Below are 18,682 nucleotides of genomic sequence, written 5' to 3' on the forward strand. Positions count from 1 at the left end.
TTATGGAGTGACTGTTCCGTTTCGAAATTAGCTGAAACCCAGAGGAACAGATCGTCGAAAAAGTTGGTGAAACGAAATTCCAAACTTCAGTTTTACCCTCCTGGACTCGACAGGTGCTGTACACGGCGCAAACCTGAAGCTGAAGGAACGTTTTGTCCATTCGAACGTAAACGTTTTAATTCACAAATTCAGTAAAAAATAATTCACAAATTCAGTAAAAAATAATTCACAAATTATTGTCCAAAGAGCAACGTCTCGCGAGCGAATCGAGAATTTTCGCCGGAACGTTTCGAACAATTGCAATAATTAATTTGCGAAAGTACTCCTCTGAGTGTATTACACGGAGCGGACAAGCCGAAACCGTCTGGAGGGGCTTATTTAGCTACAACAATCAAGCATATAAACCTCAAAGGAAGTCGAAAGCGGAATTCCTCAACAATTTCTCAGACTCAATTAGAGCTAATTGAATGTCTCGAGTTGATCAAACGAACTACCTCAATTTTCTAAGAAAATATTCACCCGTGGTCCGAGCAACATTCGCTCCAAATTATCGACACTATTCTACATCATTATTTTATTCGCGAAGGAACATAGAACTTTAATATTTTTACAATTATTGTACGTTAGACCGTCGTGCAAACGCTTCCTAAATTGTACGACTAGTATGACCCAAAATGGAGGATGAAAATTGGCCAAAATGGGTGGAAACACGGAGACAAAAGATGGTGGAAATTAGTTCGAAGAAATCGGATAGCTGGACACTTATGGAACGAAAAGGTTCATCGGTTTCGCGCCAGTGCGTCACGTTGAAAAGAAACTGTGAAGAGGACAGGGCGGAGACGTCATCTGGTCGGAATATTTTAATTAAAGCTTATTTCCAACGATAACGATTTTTCCGAGGGTTTCCGTTGCGTTGGCCAGGGACGTCGAGACGTCACGCAACGCTCGGGAAAAGAGAAGAATCGTAGAACGCCTCGGAGGGTTTCGAGAACCGTAATTTGTCTGGCTCGCGAACGATCGTAAAGCAACCCGCGGGCCATAGCCAGAAATATTCCAGCAGAAACGACGTTTACGCGATACGTCGGCCCGGCTTTTATGACAATGTAAAATGCGACGGGACGCGGCAATACCTTAATCACGCCTCCAGGATCGTAAAAATTACGATTCGCCGGACGCGGCAATAAACCATCGATACTAACAAATAGTAATTACACGCGGGCGCACATAAACCGGTCTATCTGCTACAGAAATATCAATGGCGGTCTCTTTTACGGGGACGATAAAAATACGAGCGACACACGCCCGTTTTTGCAAGCACCAGAATTGTCATTACGACGATATTGCAACTCGTTCGAAACCAGTTCGAACCTAATTAGTCCTCTGTTTCTCGCTAGTAAACGGAGATTTCGATGCTGGTACACGGTACTGTACGAAACAAATAACTATTGAATTGTTTATTCGCGTACCGAAAGTTAAAGAGGGCAGTATTAATTATATTATACTGCTGCTGTCGAACGACTTTATTTTTCCCTTTGGATCGTCCACGGTAATGATTAGTAAAATGAACGCCCCATACGTGATTCGTAAATTGCAACGATCGTTTCAATAATCATTACTGCGCTCAATTCAAAACGAAAAATTAAATTAAAGAAACTAATATTATCCTGTTTAAAGTAATAATTTTTAAACTGAACACCGCAACTTACGAACCCGGAAGTTCAATTTATGAATCGTTACTGTAAATAAGAAGAGAACAGATATTACACAGATTCATCGAAGATACGCGAATTAAATCGTCTAAAGTTATATCGTGTGTTCTATTTCGAGAAACTGGAGTCTACGCGCGCATATTTCGGTGCACAACGAATTTATCGTCTTGTTTACCCCGGCGTTTTAATTGCGCGTACCGAAGAGGGCCCAGTGTCTAGGCGAAACGTAGATAAAGAACGAAATTTACAGTCATTCGCTCCGCATTGTTCCGTTATCGCCAACAAAATACGCTAACAAGTTTCAGGAGCCGTATATTTATCCCTGGCGCGTGACAAAACTATCCAAATTATTCTCGTTTTCATTTGATGCACGTAACTAATTAGCATCGTGCTTACGTCCTATTTTCTCCTTCGTTGTACGCGATTCGCGGAACCGACTGAAAGGGACGGTAATTCTTTGCGAACAAATAAGCTGCAAAGCCAGGAATAACAGTTCTGCGTACGAGGTTTTACGTAAAATGGCGACTTTCGACGTTGCTCGAGCGCACCGGCCGACCCTCCGCCTTTTTCTCGAAACGTTACGAATATTAACCGAACGAGACTAATTTCAGGAACTTGACGGTGCTCGAGTGTGATATAATTGCACGCCAGCTAACGAATACACGAGATAATACGCTTGAATTTTTTAAAATTTTCTCGTTCAAAAATCACGTTTACAATTTGTAATTTGTAACTTTCAATATTAATCCTATTTTGTTTTATACCTGGTTCTATATTATACAGGGTGTTCGGCAACCCCTGGGAAAAATTTTAATGGGAGATTCTAGAGGCCAAAATAAGACGAAAATCAAGAATATCAATTTGTTGATTGAGGTTTCGTTAAGAAATTATTAAAAAATTTCAAATCATTCTGGAAAAATTATTTTCAATTACAAGGGTCAATTGCAATCATTTTTGGTCAATAGACATACCCTCAAAATTCTAACCATTTTCGAGAAAAAAATTCGAGTAGGTGGACAAATTTTTCGACAAAATTAAAAAATTCCAAATCGTTCTGGAAAAATTATTTTTGGATCCGGGGGTCAATTACAATCATTTTTTGTGAGTACACATACTCCCGAAATCCTACTCAGTTTCGAGAAAAAAATTCCTTACCAAAAGTCTAATGTATGGCCGGAAATGTTTCTATAACTTTTTAACGAAGTCTCAAACAACAAATTAGTATCCTTGATTTTCGTCTTATTTTGGCCTCTAGAATCTCCCACTAAAATTTTTCCCAGGTTGAACAAGGCTTGAATTTTTAAAAATTTCCTCGTTCAAAAATCACATTTACACTTTATAATTGTAACTCTCAATATTAATTCTATTTTGTTCTATGCCTATTTCTACATCATATACTATATATTTTTTATTTATAAGTACTGTTTACTACCTCAAGTTGTACAATAAATAATACTCGAACGTAACAGAAAACGTACCACGGAAAATTCGAACCAAAGTCCAGAGATCTAAACTTAAATTAAAAAATTTATGATCTGTGTGATAATTATATGGTACACGCTCGTGAATAAATAATAATTTCACAGTTGTGCTGCTCGTTTCTCGAGAGTTCAGTCCGATCGGAAATCCAGAGCAACGAGAACACAAAGGGTCAGTCTTCTTCCCGAGAGGAGAAACCATCATCCCCGATACTCTAGATTCCCGTGATTAAATAACAGCGAGTGTTATTTTAGTGAGTGGCTCTGGCCCCTCCAGCGAGCCGTGGGTGGGCGTCGGCTTAATTCACGTCAAGTATTTAGCTAGTTAATCCTACGTTCGGTGACGTCATCGAATCCTCCGTTAACAAGTCGCACACACGGATTGCTACGAACCGCGGCGCAGAAACACAAATAATCAAAGGTGTCTCTCGTCTTCCGCATGGGAATGTTTCGCTTTCCCGCGAAACCAGAGCGAACGATTGCGGTTGTAATCGCGTTTCGACGAGTTCGAGTTAGAAAATCTATAAATAATGGAGCACAGGCGGCGTGCGAACCCGCTTTTTATAATGGAGAAACTGTTACAGTCTTTAAACGTTAAATTGGATCGTGATATTGAATCTCGAAAAAGTACGTGTAACGACGCGGAGCTGGACGCAATTTTCTGATAATTTTTCGCGACTATATCCATAGAGATTACCCGAAATTGCTTCTATTTTTATTTTACGTAATATTTATCGAAGTCGAAGAAGTTTCGTTAAAACGGTTGAATCGAGCTTTTATTTCGAAAGGGGGCACACACGAACTATCATCGTTTCCATTCATTCGCCGGATGCGTGCCACGGATAATGGAGCGGGGAGCATCGTACTTTCTCGTTCGCCAGTGAATAAGTCCTTTAAAGGGAAGCGCGACGCATTCAACTTTCATTTAGAAACTTAATAGTTCGAAGCGCGAGACACGGAATGGAAACGCGTGCAGACGCGTTTTGCCCCGCCGCGATTCACGGTTAACATTGTTCGCTGACGGCGACGCAGCACCCGGAAACGGGAACTCTGCACGTATTTAGGAGACAATTGAAAATAACGAAGACTGCTCGCGGAGACGCGGATCTCGGGAGTTAAATATTTCCAGCAACAATCTTAAGCGGTGACTCAACGTTTATTGGAAACACTATCATCCCGACAGAGTTGATGTTTCATTTTTTTGGCACCTTTGTCTCTTGGAACATTAATAAAATTGGAGCAAGTTGTCTCGCAATTCATATCTCAATTTAACTATGTCTCATATTTTTGCATATCAAGTGCATCGATAATTAAATATGTCAAGAATAATTGAAATCGATTAGTACGAAATAAACAGACGTGTGACATCTATTGTCCAAATATATCTACCATGTTTGTATGTATGTATATAAAAGCGTGAGCTGTTGTAACAGTAACAAAGTAATTTGCTTGTCGTCTAAAATAATAAAAACCAAATATAAGCTTAAGAAAATAGAAATTATTTGATCCTGTGTAAACAGCGAAGAGTGCACGAATTAAATATACTTTAATATCGTAATAAGAAACGCTCGAACAACGAGTTATAAAAAGCTTTGAGGTACTGGCTGACTAAGGAGAGAAGAATTGAGAGTGATTAGTCAAGGATGGACTGTTTGGCGAAACTATAGAAAGGGATCTCGACAGGTGGTGTGCATTAAGCAGGTCAAAGAAAGGGTGTTAAGTGAGAAGTCTCCGAAAAAGGATGGAGAGAGTCCGACGAAAAGCGTACTACCGAGCTCCAGGGTGGTCGAACTCCTAATTTATGGTCCCTTTGACCCCGTCGACTGGCGTAAGAATGCTCGAATTTTGGAGAGCCACTTGGGAGCATAGTCTTTTCATCCTCGAGGACGCGTTTCTTCGAGGGTCGATTTAAAAAAATTCGACATTTCAGTTTCCAGTATCCGTCGATAGTTTCCGAGATATTCTGGCACTTAATTATTACTGGCGTCCACGTGGACCCAACAAGGTTTTCTCTTCTCGGTTCCCTCTCTAGGTCAACAATTCTCGCGTGTTACTCAACGTCGTGGCATCGACCTTGCGCTTTCATTGGAAGAAAAAATTACACGAGCCAGCGCGCCGGAAGATTACGAAGGAACGTGATCCAAGAATCTTCGTAGCTGGCGTAAGAAAGAGGACGCCGTTTCGCATGGCGAGATAAACTACGATCGTGGGACCGATAGGACGCCATTCGTCCGCGGAAACATGTTCCAACGACTCGTTAAAGAAGCTCCTTTACAATTCGATTAACTTCTACTTTCGATACGACACATTTTCTTCGCCCGACATACCATTCAAATCCATCGAAACATTTTTCACGATCTCGAAAAAAAAATTGGTTCTCTTAATTAAATACAGTTACTCGTATTCCTACACTATTATGGTGATTCGCTATAAAGGAAAAGGAATTTCTTGTTGTATAAGTACACAATATTTAAGGGTTTTTATACGAGTAAATTAGAAATAAATATTGTCAACGATAGTGCAGCGTTGGATGCACTGATCACCGTTCGATCACCGAAGTGCAGCTGCATTGGGGGGCGTGCAACTAGGATGGGTGACCGCTTCCGGAGAAAAACACATATTATTAATTTGTTGTACTCGTTAATATTACTATACCACTCTCTATCGTATTGCTTATTCGTTAATATTAAAAAAAAACTACTTCATAAATGCAAGCAACACCCACAGTTTGTAATAAACAAAACATATTCGATAGAAAATAAATGGGGAAAAAATCTATAAGAAACAAAAAATGTACGAATACAGAATGGATGTAATAGTCGTGCGTAACTAATTTGAACTAATAAATTAACTTGAAATCTAAAATACTATAACTCTTGTCTAACGTTGGTGTTCATTGATTCATTGAAGTATTATCTGGACTATCGGTGGCGATAAGATAAGCGATAGAGGTTCGAGGCTCGTCTGTTGTTCCATGACAGGTACACAACAAGTGAAAATTATTTCTCTTGAACGATTTCGTACGCGATATACCGGCTGCTTCCCAGTTCGTCTGACGTCCGCGGCGCTTGATTAATGTTCGGGACGCGCGAATTGAACATTCCTCGCGGTCGAACGCGCATATTCGCCTCCCCCCGGGCGAAATATCGATTATGGATATCAGAAATCGTAATTAAAAACGTGTCTCCGTCAGTCGGAGCGGCTCGTTAAGTAGTCGACGGCTAACGACACGGAAATGATCGTTTGCCTCTTTATTAAAGCGCGCTGGAATTCGCGAACCTTACGCCCAGAGCTCTGGAATTCTGTCTCTGTGCTTCAGATCGCGCGGTCTTCAAAGCCGTTGATGCAGTCCGTGCCACGTCCAATGGAACAGTGTAATTATACGTAGCTTGTTACAATACCGAATTAATTACCGTTATCGGTCCCGGGGTAATTAAGATTGATTTTCAACGGGAACGTCTGACTTTCATAGTTTTAACACTCCCGTAATTACGGTTTCAGGCATTACTTTTGATAAACGCGAATAGCAGAGATAAAAGCCCACGGAATATAGTAATATTTTCCGAGAACCGTAAACGCGCGAGGTTTTAAAATATTATGAATTTTCCCATCGACGTTGGGTGTCGTTTTAGACCGTGCGCGTCCTTGTTTATTTCCAACATTTTCAAACATTTCATACGATGTTAATTGAAATATAATAACCGGGCGAATCTCTCGGCTCGATACGAAGAACCGTTTAAAATATTTACGCGCGCACTTTATGCTAATTATATATTTTACGTTTGGATCCCAGGATAATTAATCACCGACTAAAAAGTAATAATGGTACGGTGCAAACACTCTGCATACATTTAACGGTAAAGCAATTTTTAAGCTACGAGTTTCATTTTACATCGTCTTTAATGGAAGTGTAGAAAGCAATTCTATATTGCGAAGTCAACAAAATTATTTGTGAAAATTATACTTCGAAAGATTTTTAAATTATCTTAAAGTAAGAAAGTCTGGATTCGTTAATATGGAATATTAATATAATCGAGACTCTCTTGAATTATTCTGAAGAATTACAGACTGTAAATAACCGATAAAAGTACATTTTATCTTCTGCTCAAGGCTCCATGGTTTCGATATCGAAGTGTTATAAACAATGTCAGTTAATTCACGCGGAAAACATTGTCAAGGAAATTGCATGTCCCTTAATGATAAGTTTCCCTGATATCCACGTGACGTAGCTCCTTTACACACTCGAAAACTTCCTACGCCTGAATACACCGTTTCACGACTCGCTGCGTCACGTATAACCACGAGTCATCACGGATGACGCGCAGGTGTTCGATTCGTAATAAGCATAATTTTATCGTTAACTAAGAGGAATAACGGTGTGATCAATTTTTTCTCAATATCATTGCGTGTCAGAAAATATTGCCCATTGTGGTCATTCTGGTTCCCCGTTATCTGTCCATAGATTCCTCGTTCGCAAATATTTTGCAAAACGTGTTAAATAAATTTTATGGAGGATCAAATTCTACGCAAAAAAGTTAAATGAACTTTTCCTCTAACTCAGCTAATAAACAAAATATCGCAAAGATTGGGCAAAAGAATATCGCTTTTGGATCCCGATTATCCCTCGGCTATAGATTCGTCGTTTCTGATTATTTTGCAAAATGTGTTAAATAAATTTTATGGAGGATCAAATTCTACGCAAAAAAGTTGAATGTACTTTTCCTCTAACTCTGTTGACGAACAAAATATCACAAAGATTGGGCAAAAGAATATCGCTTTTGGGTTCTGATTATCCCCTGGCTATAGATTCGTCGTTTCTGATTATTTTGCAAAACGTGTTAAATAAATTTTATGGAGGATCAAATTGAACACAAAAAAGTAAAATGAACTTTTCCTCTAAGTCTGCCAATAAACAAAATATCGCAAAGATTGGGCAAAAGAATATTGCTTTTGGGTCCCAATTATCCCCTGGCTATAGATTCGTCGTTTCTGATTATTTTGCAAAATGTGTTAAATAAATTTTATGGAGGATCAAATTGTACACCAAAAAGTTAAATGAACTTTTCCCCTAAGTCTGCCAATAAACAAAATATCGCAAAGATTGGGCAAAAGAATATCGCTTTTGGGTCCCGATTATCCCCTGGCTATAAATTCGTCGTTTCTGATTATTTTGCAAAATGTGTTAAATAAATTTTATGGAGGATCAAATTCTACGCAAAAAAGTTAAATGTACTTTTCCTCTAACTCAGCTAACGAACAAAATGTCGCAAATATTGGGCAAAAGAATATCACTTTTGGGTTCCAATTAACCCCCGGCTATAGATGCGTCGTTTCTGATTATTTTGCAAAATGTGTTAAATAAATTTTATGGAAGATCAAATTGTACACCAAAAAGTTAAATGAACTTTTCCTCTAACTCAGCTAATAAACAAAATATCGCAAAGATTGGGCAAAAGAATATCGCTTTTGGATTCCGATTATCCCCTGGCTATAGATTCGTCGTTTTTGATTATTTTGCAAAACGTGTTAAATAAATTTTATGGAGGATTAAATTGTACACCAAAAAGTTAAATGAACTTTTCCCCTAAGTCTGCCAATAAACAAAATATCGCAAATATTGGGCAAAAGAATATCGCTTTTGGGTTCCGATTATCCCCTAGCTATAGATTCGTCGTTTTTGATTATTTTGCAAAACGTGTTAATTAAATTTTATGGAGGATCAAATTCTACGCCAAAAAGTTAAATGAACTTTTCCCCTAAGTCTGCCAATAAACAAAATATCGCAAAGATTGGGCAAAAGAATATCGCTTTTGGGTCCCGATTATCCTCTGGCTATAGATTCGTTATTTCTAATTATTTTGCAAAATGTGTTAAATAAATTTTATAGAGGATGAAATGGTACGCAAAAAAGTTAAATGAACTTTTCCTCTAACTCTGTTGACGAACAAAATATCGGATTGTTCCAGCGGTGATGGCGGAGGTATGTCGGTCGAGGCTGCGTACGCGAGCGCGTACGATTTTAAAACGCAAAAGGTACGCTAAAGCAAACAACGCTATCTCGGCGTCTGGCAGGAAGCCGCGACACCCGGAGACGCGAGAAATACAAACTCGGCGTGTAGGCCACAATGGGCCGTGTATTATCGAGAACGCTCAACGAAAACACCGGGCGAGAGTGCCCTCGGGCATTGTTAGTCGAACAAGCTGCACGATAATGGGTGCACAACTTCCCGATGCTAAAACAAGCTGTATCTCTCGGTCGTTCGTGGCCCGGCGCACCCCTAAGACGAGCAATTCGATTGGTCCGACGTAATGGAGGGATTCAACCCGAGGAACACGCGCGCGTCGAACACGACGAAATTCTAACCGAAAACTCGAACGGCAAAACCAGTGATCGTTTCTATTTCACACGCGGGTGTGTGGGGGTCGCGAATGGGTTGGCTCTGACAATTTCCCGGGTTATTTCATCGGAGAAGCGTTGTGCAAACTAGCCCGTACCGACGTGCGCGCTTTATATTTGTTTTTCATTTCCCGCCGAAAAAATCGCTAATTATCGGACGCGGAAATGCAAAGCGCGCCGCTCCTTCTTTTCTCCGTTTATTTTCCCCGACTGTTAGCAACCTCTCTGTCCCTGTTTTTCCTCCCCCGGAAAGGTCGCTTTTTTTACGACGACGTCGAGCGTATTAGTTAAAAAACGACGGAGAAGAAACCGCCAGGGCTCATTAAGCGGCGCCCAACGCAGTTCCTCGGTTTCCCTGGAATATTTTTTCGCCCTGGCCACGCAATAACCATAATCAAGGGTCTCCTAGCACGACAAAACTGTTTTCCCCTCCATTCTCGCCGGTTGCTCGGTTCCCGTCCGCCTTTTTCACCGACGTTCTGAATCATGCTGGACATTTTTCGGCGAGCGCGTCAACCCTTCCGGGACACTCGCGAGAAACCGTAACCACCCCCTTCGATCTCGATGAAATTTCGCGAGCTTCTGGACCGGATCAAAGCGAGGGATAGATACATACGTATTCTTTTTAGGTAAGTTCGAGGGACGATACGACCCTCCAAAACTCTCAACCCTCAATGTTTTCAAATCTATTCGAGATACAGGTTTAATAAAATTCTTTCTACTCGCGTACACGCAAGCGATCCTTGGAATTTCTGATTAATTTCCCTTTTTTTTACGAGAGAACATGTAATGATATTTTTACAGTCGAGTTAGAGAACATTGAAAAACTTATAGATCAATATCGAGATTTACAATTAGAAATTGTAAACCGTCACACTTTTATATCACGTTCACATACCCAATTTTCTTAAACGAATCTCGAAAAAATTTAACAGTTCCGAAGATTGGGTAAGAAGGTTGAATCTTCGAAGGGTGTTTTCGCCCCTCGAACAATGCAACATCCACGTGTCTAATTTTAACCGAATTTCGTCTGATCTCTACCGGGTGGTCGTTTCAGGTAGAAACCGTGCGTAGTATTGAGTCCTTCAGTGGCCCAAAAAAAGAAACGCAGATACTCCATCGATTTTATCTGGTCAGCGTACGGGATCGGGGCTCCAAATTGATTATTTCTCGGTCAGAAAGTTTCGTGCGTCCGTGGCCCGCCTCCGCCTACCGTTCGGCCACGAGTCCCAAGAGTCCCAAGAGCTCGAACGAGTCCAAAAGGATGCTAACGACTGTTTCGTTATATTTATGCACCGCAGATAATGGTAAAGCACGAGAAAGGAACTTTAATGGCCGGGGAATGCACGGTCCATAAGGACGGGTCACCACGCAACAATGCAACGAAAAGAAAAAAGGGATCGATGACCCCCGCATGCGTTCGTGCAGAGCGTGTGACGAGCCTCGGGGAAAAAGAGGATCCACGACGCGAGCCTCGCGTTTACAACAGAAACGAGAAAAGGTCAGCCACGGATAATTCATCTTCCAGACAGCTGATCGTTTCTATTCGCCTGTAGATAGACTTCCTCCACGCATTTTCTACAACCTTTCTCGAGACGATCGCGCCTGGAATCTCGTGACCGCCATTCACCGTATCGGGGACCTTCGATTCTGAATCAATTTCCTACGACTGGCGTTTACACCAAACGTACTTACAATATTTTACATTATTTTCCTTACTTCTTTTTGTGCTAAAGAGTCTTTTACTATCCTTAATAGTAAACCTGTTGTTATTGAATGAATAATTGTGATCATATAATATAGTTTCTGTTTGTTTAATTTGTAATGGCTTAAATATAGATATACAGGGTGTTCGACCACACCTGGGAAAAATTTTAATGGGGGATTCTAGAGGCCAAAATAAGACGAAAATCAAGAATATCAATTTCTCGACTGAGGCGTCGTTACAAAGTGATTTACAATTAAATTAAAAAATTTCAAATCGTTCTGGAAAAATTATTATCGGTTGCGGGGGTCAATTACAATCATTTTTTATGAATAGTCATACCCCCAAAATCCTACCCAGTTTCGAGAAAAAAATTCGAGAAGGTGTGAAATTTTTCGACGAAATTAAAATATTTCAAATCGTTCTAAAAAAATTATTTTCGTTTGCGGGGGTCAATTACAATCATTTTTGGTCAATAGACATACCCTCGAAATCCTACCCAGTTTCGAGAAAAAAATTCGAGAAGGTGTGAAATTTTTCGGCGAAATTAAAAAATTTCAAATCGTTCTAAAAAAATTATTTTTGATTGCAGGGACTAATTATAATCATTTTTGGTCAATAGACATACCCTCGAAATCCTACCCAGTTTCGAGAAAAAAATTCGAGAAGGTGTGAAATTTTTCGGCGAAATTAAAAAATTTCAAATCGTTCTAAAAAAATTATTTTTGATTGCAGGGACTAATTATAATCATTTTTGGTCAATAGACATACCCCCGAAATCCTATCCAGTTTCGAGAAAAAAATTCGAGAAGGTGTGAAATTTTTCGACGAAATAAAATATTTCAAATCGTTCTAAAAAAATTATTTTCGTTTGCGGGGGTCAATTACAATCATTTTTGGTCAATAGACATACCCTCGAAATCCTACCCAGTTTCGAGAAAAAAATTCGAGAAGGTGTGAAATTTTTCGGCGAAATTAAAATATTTCAAATCGTTCTAAAAAAATTATTTTCGTTTGCGGGGGTCAATTACAATCATTTTTGGTCAATAGACATACCCTCGAAATCCTACCCAGTTTCGAGAAAAAAATTCGAGAAGGTGTGAAATTTTTCGACGAAATTAAAATATTTCAAATCGTTCTAAAAAAATTATTTTCGTTTGCGGGGGTCAATTACAATCATTTTTGGTCAATAGACATACCCTCGAAATCCTACCCAGTTTCGAGAAAAAAATTCGAGGTGTCGAAATTTTTCGGCGAAAAAAAAAAATTTCAAATCGTTCTAAAAAAATTATTTTTGATTGCAGGAGTCATTTACAATCATTTTTGGTGAATAGACATACCCTCGAAATCCTACCCAGTTTCGAGAAAAAAATTCGAGGTGTCGAAATTTTTCGGCGAAAAAAAAAAACTTCAAATCGTTCTAAAAAAATTATTTTTGATTGCAGGGGTCATTTACAATTATTTTTGGTGAATAGACATAACCCCGAAATCCTGCGCATTTTCGAGAAAAAAATTCAATACGGGCGGAACTTCAAACGTTAATAACTTTTTAACGAAGCCTCGAACAACAAATTGGTATTCTCGATTTTCGTCTTATTTTGGCCTCCAGAATCTACCATTAAAATTTTTCCCAGAGTTAGCCGAACATTCTGTATGCGAAGTGTTGTGATTAATCAGAAGAATAATTTTTTAAATTGTCGTTTGAAAATCGACCCTAGAATCGAGTGTCCCTATTTAATTCTTGCATCGTTTCTTTCTGCATTCACGCTCGGACGCGCAGCATTGTCGTTGCTACACTTTCTCCCTGGAACCGATCCTGCTTTGTGTCCAAAGAAAGCACCTCGAAAAGAATGCCCACTGCATATTCTGGCGGCGTAAGTCATAGCTCGAGCCCGGAACAATGACAAATAAATTTCCAAAGGAAGTTACGACTAACGCCTTTCTTGGAAGCCAACCCAAGGAAGAGAGAAGGAGCGTACGTCAGGGTTGCTCTTAGGATATTTTTTATAACAAAATTCGATGTGACATCCAATCGGTTTACAGAAATTTCTATCCTGACTTTACTTTGGAAAGTATCACTCAAATAATTATTCTAATACATTCACTGCCAGAGCAAGACTAAAATTTTGATTTCAAACCATTGTAAACTACATAAAAATTCATTCTACCCTTCAATGTCTCAACTCGAGAATCAATTTTTCTAATTCTACAGCGAAAAGTCCAATCATCCGATATATGAACAAACGAATGCTCGCGTATAAGACCGCGAAGATTCAAAACGCCTACTACGTCAGAAAATCTCTCTGTCTAGAAATATTTTTGATTTAAAAGCAATGCTTCTGGCTTCCCCCCGCCCCTGAATAGTAACACTCGAGGTTAGCACACCCACAATGTAGTAGTAGAGCGACTGGGGCCGCTTCGAAAGTGAAACGGTCCACTGAAACGGTACCTTTCCCGTCTCTCTTCAGCTAGCCGCGACGGCCATTTATAAATTACAACCGGTGAGCGAGCAACCACGCTTGTAGAAGCGAAGGGACAACGAGACGAAAAAGAGAAAAACAACGAGCACGGCGACTCGACGAAACCGGACTGCGGAGCCACGGAATGGCAGAGGAGACGTCGAGAAGCGGTTAAAGCGAGACGAGGATCGCCAAACGACGTCTCGCGAAGCTGGATCATAAATGGACGATCGAAACGAAAGGGAGAACTAGTCTTCCTTCCGACCGACAATTTGCACGAGGCATTCGAACAGGTATTCGGGGACGCACCGAGGCCGCGGTCGGTGCAATTTCACGGAAAGCGATCCAACGATACAAAAGCAACGCAACGGAGCCTGACTTTCAGGTAACGTTTACCCGATTCCCCTCTTGGCAGGGTCCTACGGTCCCTTGGAGGTCAGGTCATTGTTGGAGGAAAGCCGACTCCGCGTAAGGTGCACTTAGGCGTCCGTACACGTGCAAGACGATCGTTTGTTCAGGTGGTTAGGGGACTTTGCTTAGGCCCCTCTACAACCATCGTCTCTTTCATCTTTAACAGCTACACCTGACTATGCGGAGAGATTACTGGCTAATTGTTATCTGTGCACCCACTTCCGGGATTTCTCGAATCGCGTCCCGCGAGATCGCAGAAGAAGAAGTGTATTGTACGGAAGACTCCAATCTGGATAGAAATTTTCAAACACGAACGAAAGATAAGTACCACGAGTGCTCTCGAAGTTGAAATTTTATTTTCAGAAACGATTAAACGGTGCTCTCGGAAATTATGGTTCTCGCAAGAGCTAAGTTCCGAAGTTCAAGAGCCATCTTCTCGTCGGTGCAGATAAATTGTTAAGAGCAAGAGTAAACAGCAGGAAATTTAATAAATAAATTGGACGGTAAACTCGGCCTTTCCTCCCCGCCATTTTGAATTAACGCGAACGAGTGAATTCGTTCCTACGAGCGACAGGGCTCGGCTACTGCTACGATGGAACAAATATATCCATAAAAATATCCGCAAAAGAGTTTTGCAAATTCAACGATCGCTCGTCGCTTGGCAAAGGAAGGTCGGTCGGTGCTGCCAAAAAATCTAGAGCAGTTCGTTACTTCGAGGCGACAAATAAAATCCATATTTGGAAGAAATTCGTTTACCGAGCAGAAATAGATTTTGTGCAACCTTGCGTAATAAAAATGGTAGGGGGCCATTATGTACCGGAATATGGAAAGTATTTTCAAGTATTTGCATCGCGTTTTAGAAAGTAAATTATTACGAAAGAAGGAATCTCCGAAAGCAGAAATTCAAATTGGAAGTTACGTGGAAAATCAAACAGTAAATTCAAACATTTTCGATGAAGTAGTTTGTTGTTTCATAACAGCACGATCTAATGAAATAATGAATATTCCGTATGTCTGCCTTTAGCCTTAATTATATGCTCGGCGAGGTTCGGTAACCTCTCACTTAGCCTTGGATACGTAATTTTAATTAAGATTTTATCCGTTCGGTCTCCTTCGAGTCGCGAGAGTACATTTACATTCGTATCTAAAAATTTACTATAGTTGATGGGCAACGATCAAAACCATGGACCCGAATTGTTCAAAATGGACTCGACCGTTTCGCGTACAATTTAAAGAAGACAGTAACTTGGATCCAACTTCTGCGGTGCGTACTTAGCCGAGGCTTTTCTTCTTTTTACAACACATTCTTGCACGCACGGTATAGTGACTCATCCCTGATAGATTACGCGTCGATACCATCTCTCTTTCATTTACGTTATCGCGTTTCGCATTTTGACATCGTTGCCGACGCCGAGTTGATGAACCTCCCCTTCCCTACCGTACGCGCATCTGTGGCCACTTGTGAACATCACAGGTGCAACCCAAAAACGTTATTCATCGACGGGACCAACAGTCACGCGAACGAAAAACCGCCTGGACGGGATGCAACGACGGTTGGGACGTCGCGAAAACGAAATCGGTTGCGGTCCCGGCGTCGCCACCGTCGGACCCATATTAATTCCTTCCAAGAAACTATACTGGAGGCCTTACACAGCCAAAACGGGACTTACGAGCTCTTGTTTCTTCAAATCTCCCATCAAGACCACTTAAATAATAGCGAAATATAAACTGGAACACAGGAGAGATCGGGAATGAAAGTATTTTAATTCTTCAGTGTGCCAAACTCCATCTACCAAATGGAAAACTTTGTATTATTATAGCGAATCAAGGACTTTTCTATAACCACAGTGCACGTAAAAATACTGTGCTACTTTTAACCCCTCGGAGCTAAATGGAAAAGTAAATAGTACCTGCACGTATCGGATAAAGTTCGAAACTTTTTAACCCGGAACGAAGTCGATACGATTAACCTTGTATAAACTACGAGAAAAACTACTTTCCGGCGAGAAAACCACGCGTCGTAGTTTCCGTGTCGGTATCCGCCGACGCGAGTTCGCTACCGCCGTGAAAACATGGATTTCGAGAGGTTAGGTTTTCGTACGTTCGAAACCGTTCGAACAGCGAGCGCAGTTAGAATCTATCTCCGTTACCTCGGAGCCCCGATCTCTTCTACTACGTAATTCGCAGAGATTTCGACTCGACGGTGTGGATCGCATCGAATACGCCGGGATCCGTGCCGCGACGGACATTTCGATGAAATTCCACGGCGCTGCGCGTTGGTTAACCACCTGCTGAGCGATCGCGTGCCACCCGGAATACCGCGGTGACTCTGGCTCCGACGAAAGCGCAAGAACTTCGTGGGAACGTGCACGTGTCGCTATCGGCCCGTTTCGCACGGATTTTATGTATTACGGATCGTCGACACTCACCTATTAACGGGAACAATACGAGGAATGCGACGGTAGCAGCAGCCGGATGCTCCTGGGCTGCCATCGTGACAGGGGGGGCTCCTCTTCTTGCACTGGACGCGACGGTCTCGCTGGATCGTTCCTCTCTTTTCACAAAATCTCTCCTCACTGACACCACCACTCGGTCGCGGGAGTCGCTCGATTCAAATCGACGTAACCGATCGAAGAAAAACGTTACAATGCATCGGATTCTATTAGCATTTAAAACGAACCTCGCCGCACGTCGTATCGTCACGCTAGCCGATTTCAGACTGTGGCGGGGAGTAGCTCGTACGCGCTCGGCTCGGCCTTCGGCTCGGTTCGGCCGAGCTCGGGCGTCACCGGTGCGCCATTCGGACACGCAGGTACGAACGAGCCAACGAGTGGGAAAGCCACGATCTCGCGGGGAACCGCGAGATCAACCGATTCTTCCTTCTGGTTCTTTCTCTCCTCTTTTTTACCTCTATTTTACGCGCATCCTTGCATTTTTATACGCTTCTACGACAACGCGACATCCTCGGACGCTGTTCCCCTTTTCCTACTGAATATTCAACGGCGAATGTTTCGGACTTTTTCCCGGGTCACCGAATGCCACCCGAATTTAGGATTATTACGCACGGACAATATTTAACCTCTTAATGCACACGCCCCTATACGTATATGCCGTATCGCAGTACTCTTTTTACGACAGGAGAGTTTCATAAATCCTTAACTCTCGCACATTTTGAGACATAAATATCGTTTATAATACGAGTACGTGGACTTAAACCATAGTAATAAATGCAGAAATTCGAAGGAACGAAATTCTGATTCGCGTCAAAATGTCGTCTTCGTAATGGTTAGATTACTAATCAGTTTCTCGCTGTTCATCAACCGATCTGTAATTAAATTTTTTGACGAGGTAAACCTTGATGCTACGTACAGCTCAATAAAACTGTGGGAACATCTTTTAATGACTTTCTTAATCCTGCAAGGATTTCCGGGATCTCGATCAACTTCACGCGTTTCAAGACTATTTGTTATCGCGCTGCATTCTTCGATTACGTCGATGTAGCATGCAAAAATATGAAACGAGTGTAAATACCGTTGGTGTATTATTTAACGTAAATACTAGACCATATCGTTAAGTATGGAAAGCATATTTTCAAATTAATTTCATTACGTAGAAAACGCCTCTCGAAAGAATTTCCAATGTTTTTTCATACAATTTGGAGCGGTAATATCAATTATTCTCGCTGCGTGGTTTTTTTTACGAATCGTTAAATTTTGAAATTTGTAAACCGCGTGCGCGGTTTATCCGCGGTGGCGTTTAAAAACACACGATTTTATCTTCGAAAAGCGTCGCTGCCTTGACATATGCTGAAAACACTAAGTGGGCAAATACCTGCTCGCGATAGTGTGCGTTCCGGCGACCTGTTAGCACACGTCGAGAGCGTGTTAACGTTTAATCAAATTCGTGTCGGGTATTATCAGGCAAACAGAGGACCGCGTGATAAGGGATTTACATTTCCAACGGAAACTGGGTACAGAAGCTAGAAAACGGTACGCGAGACGACGCCGTGGTCCCTTCGATGGCAATTAACGGCGTTATCGCGGCGTAACCAAAGAATTAGTAATTTAAACGATCGTCTCGCGTATACGAGGACAGAAGGACTCGGTTTCCCGTACTTTATCACGTACGGGCTACACCGTCGTTTCCCCCTTAAGGGCCTCGACCGCGTTTTATGGCACTAGACATCGGAGCGGTTCACTTTCAGCGGTGCGACGACGATTCTCGAGGATCGCCAAGATTAATGGGGCAGGTATACGTTTCAAAGCCGTGCAAATATCGCTGTCACGATAGTTCCAGCGTAATGAAACGCGCGATAATGCCTTGTGTACATCGCTATTCGCATGACGAAGCAGCGAGCTTCGCGCTGACAGAATCCGATACGTGCAGACGCCAGCCTCGCGTCGAGGTTTTCCAACCCCTGGAAAACCGCCACCGATCTCGCGCGTCGCTTCTAAATAATTCCAACGCCGTTAATTGAAACGTTACACGATAAGTTCAAGACAATTTTAAGCTCCCGTCTGAAG

General features: G+C 41.4%; 1 protein-coding gene across 5 annotated transcripts in view; it reads right to left on the reverse strand.

Annotated features, from left to right (window-relative positions):
- Fas2 (neural cell adhesion molecule fasciclin 2) overlaps positions 1 to 16,867 on the reverse strand; it is a 172,650-nt gene extending 155,783 nt beyond the window's left edge. For all 5 annotated transcript variants that reach the window (XR_013081779.1, XM_076783394.1, XM_076783395.1 and 2 more), the window contains exon 1: positions 16,589 to 16,867. Coding sequence is in view for 4 of the 5 variants with exons in the window: in XM_076783394.1 (XP_076639509.1) it covers positions 16,589 to 16,652 (64 nt within the window). In the remaining variant the exon portion in view is untranslated. The remainder of the gene's footprint in view (positions 1 to 16,588) is intronic.
- Between the last annotated feature and the right edge of the window lie 1,815 nt (positions 16,868 to 18,682).

The sequence above is a fragment of the Colletes latitarsis genome, chromosome 2 (genome assembly GCF_051014445.1).
Source record: "Colletes latitarsis isolate SP2378_abdomen chromosome 2, iyColLati1, whole genome shotgun sequence".
Taxonomy (NCBI): Eukaryota; Metazoa; Arthropoda; class Insecta; order Hymenoptera; family Colletidae; genus Colletes; species Colletes latitarsis.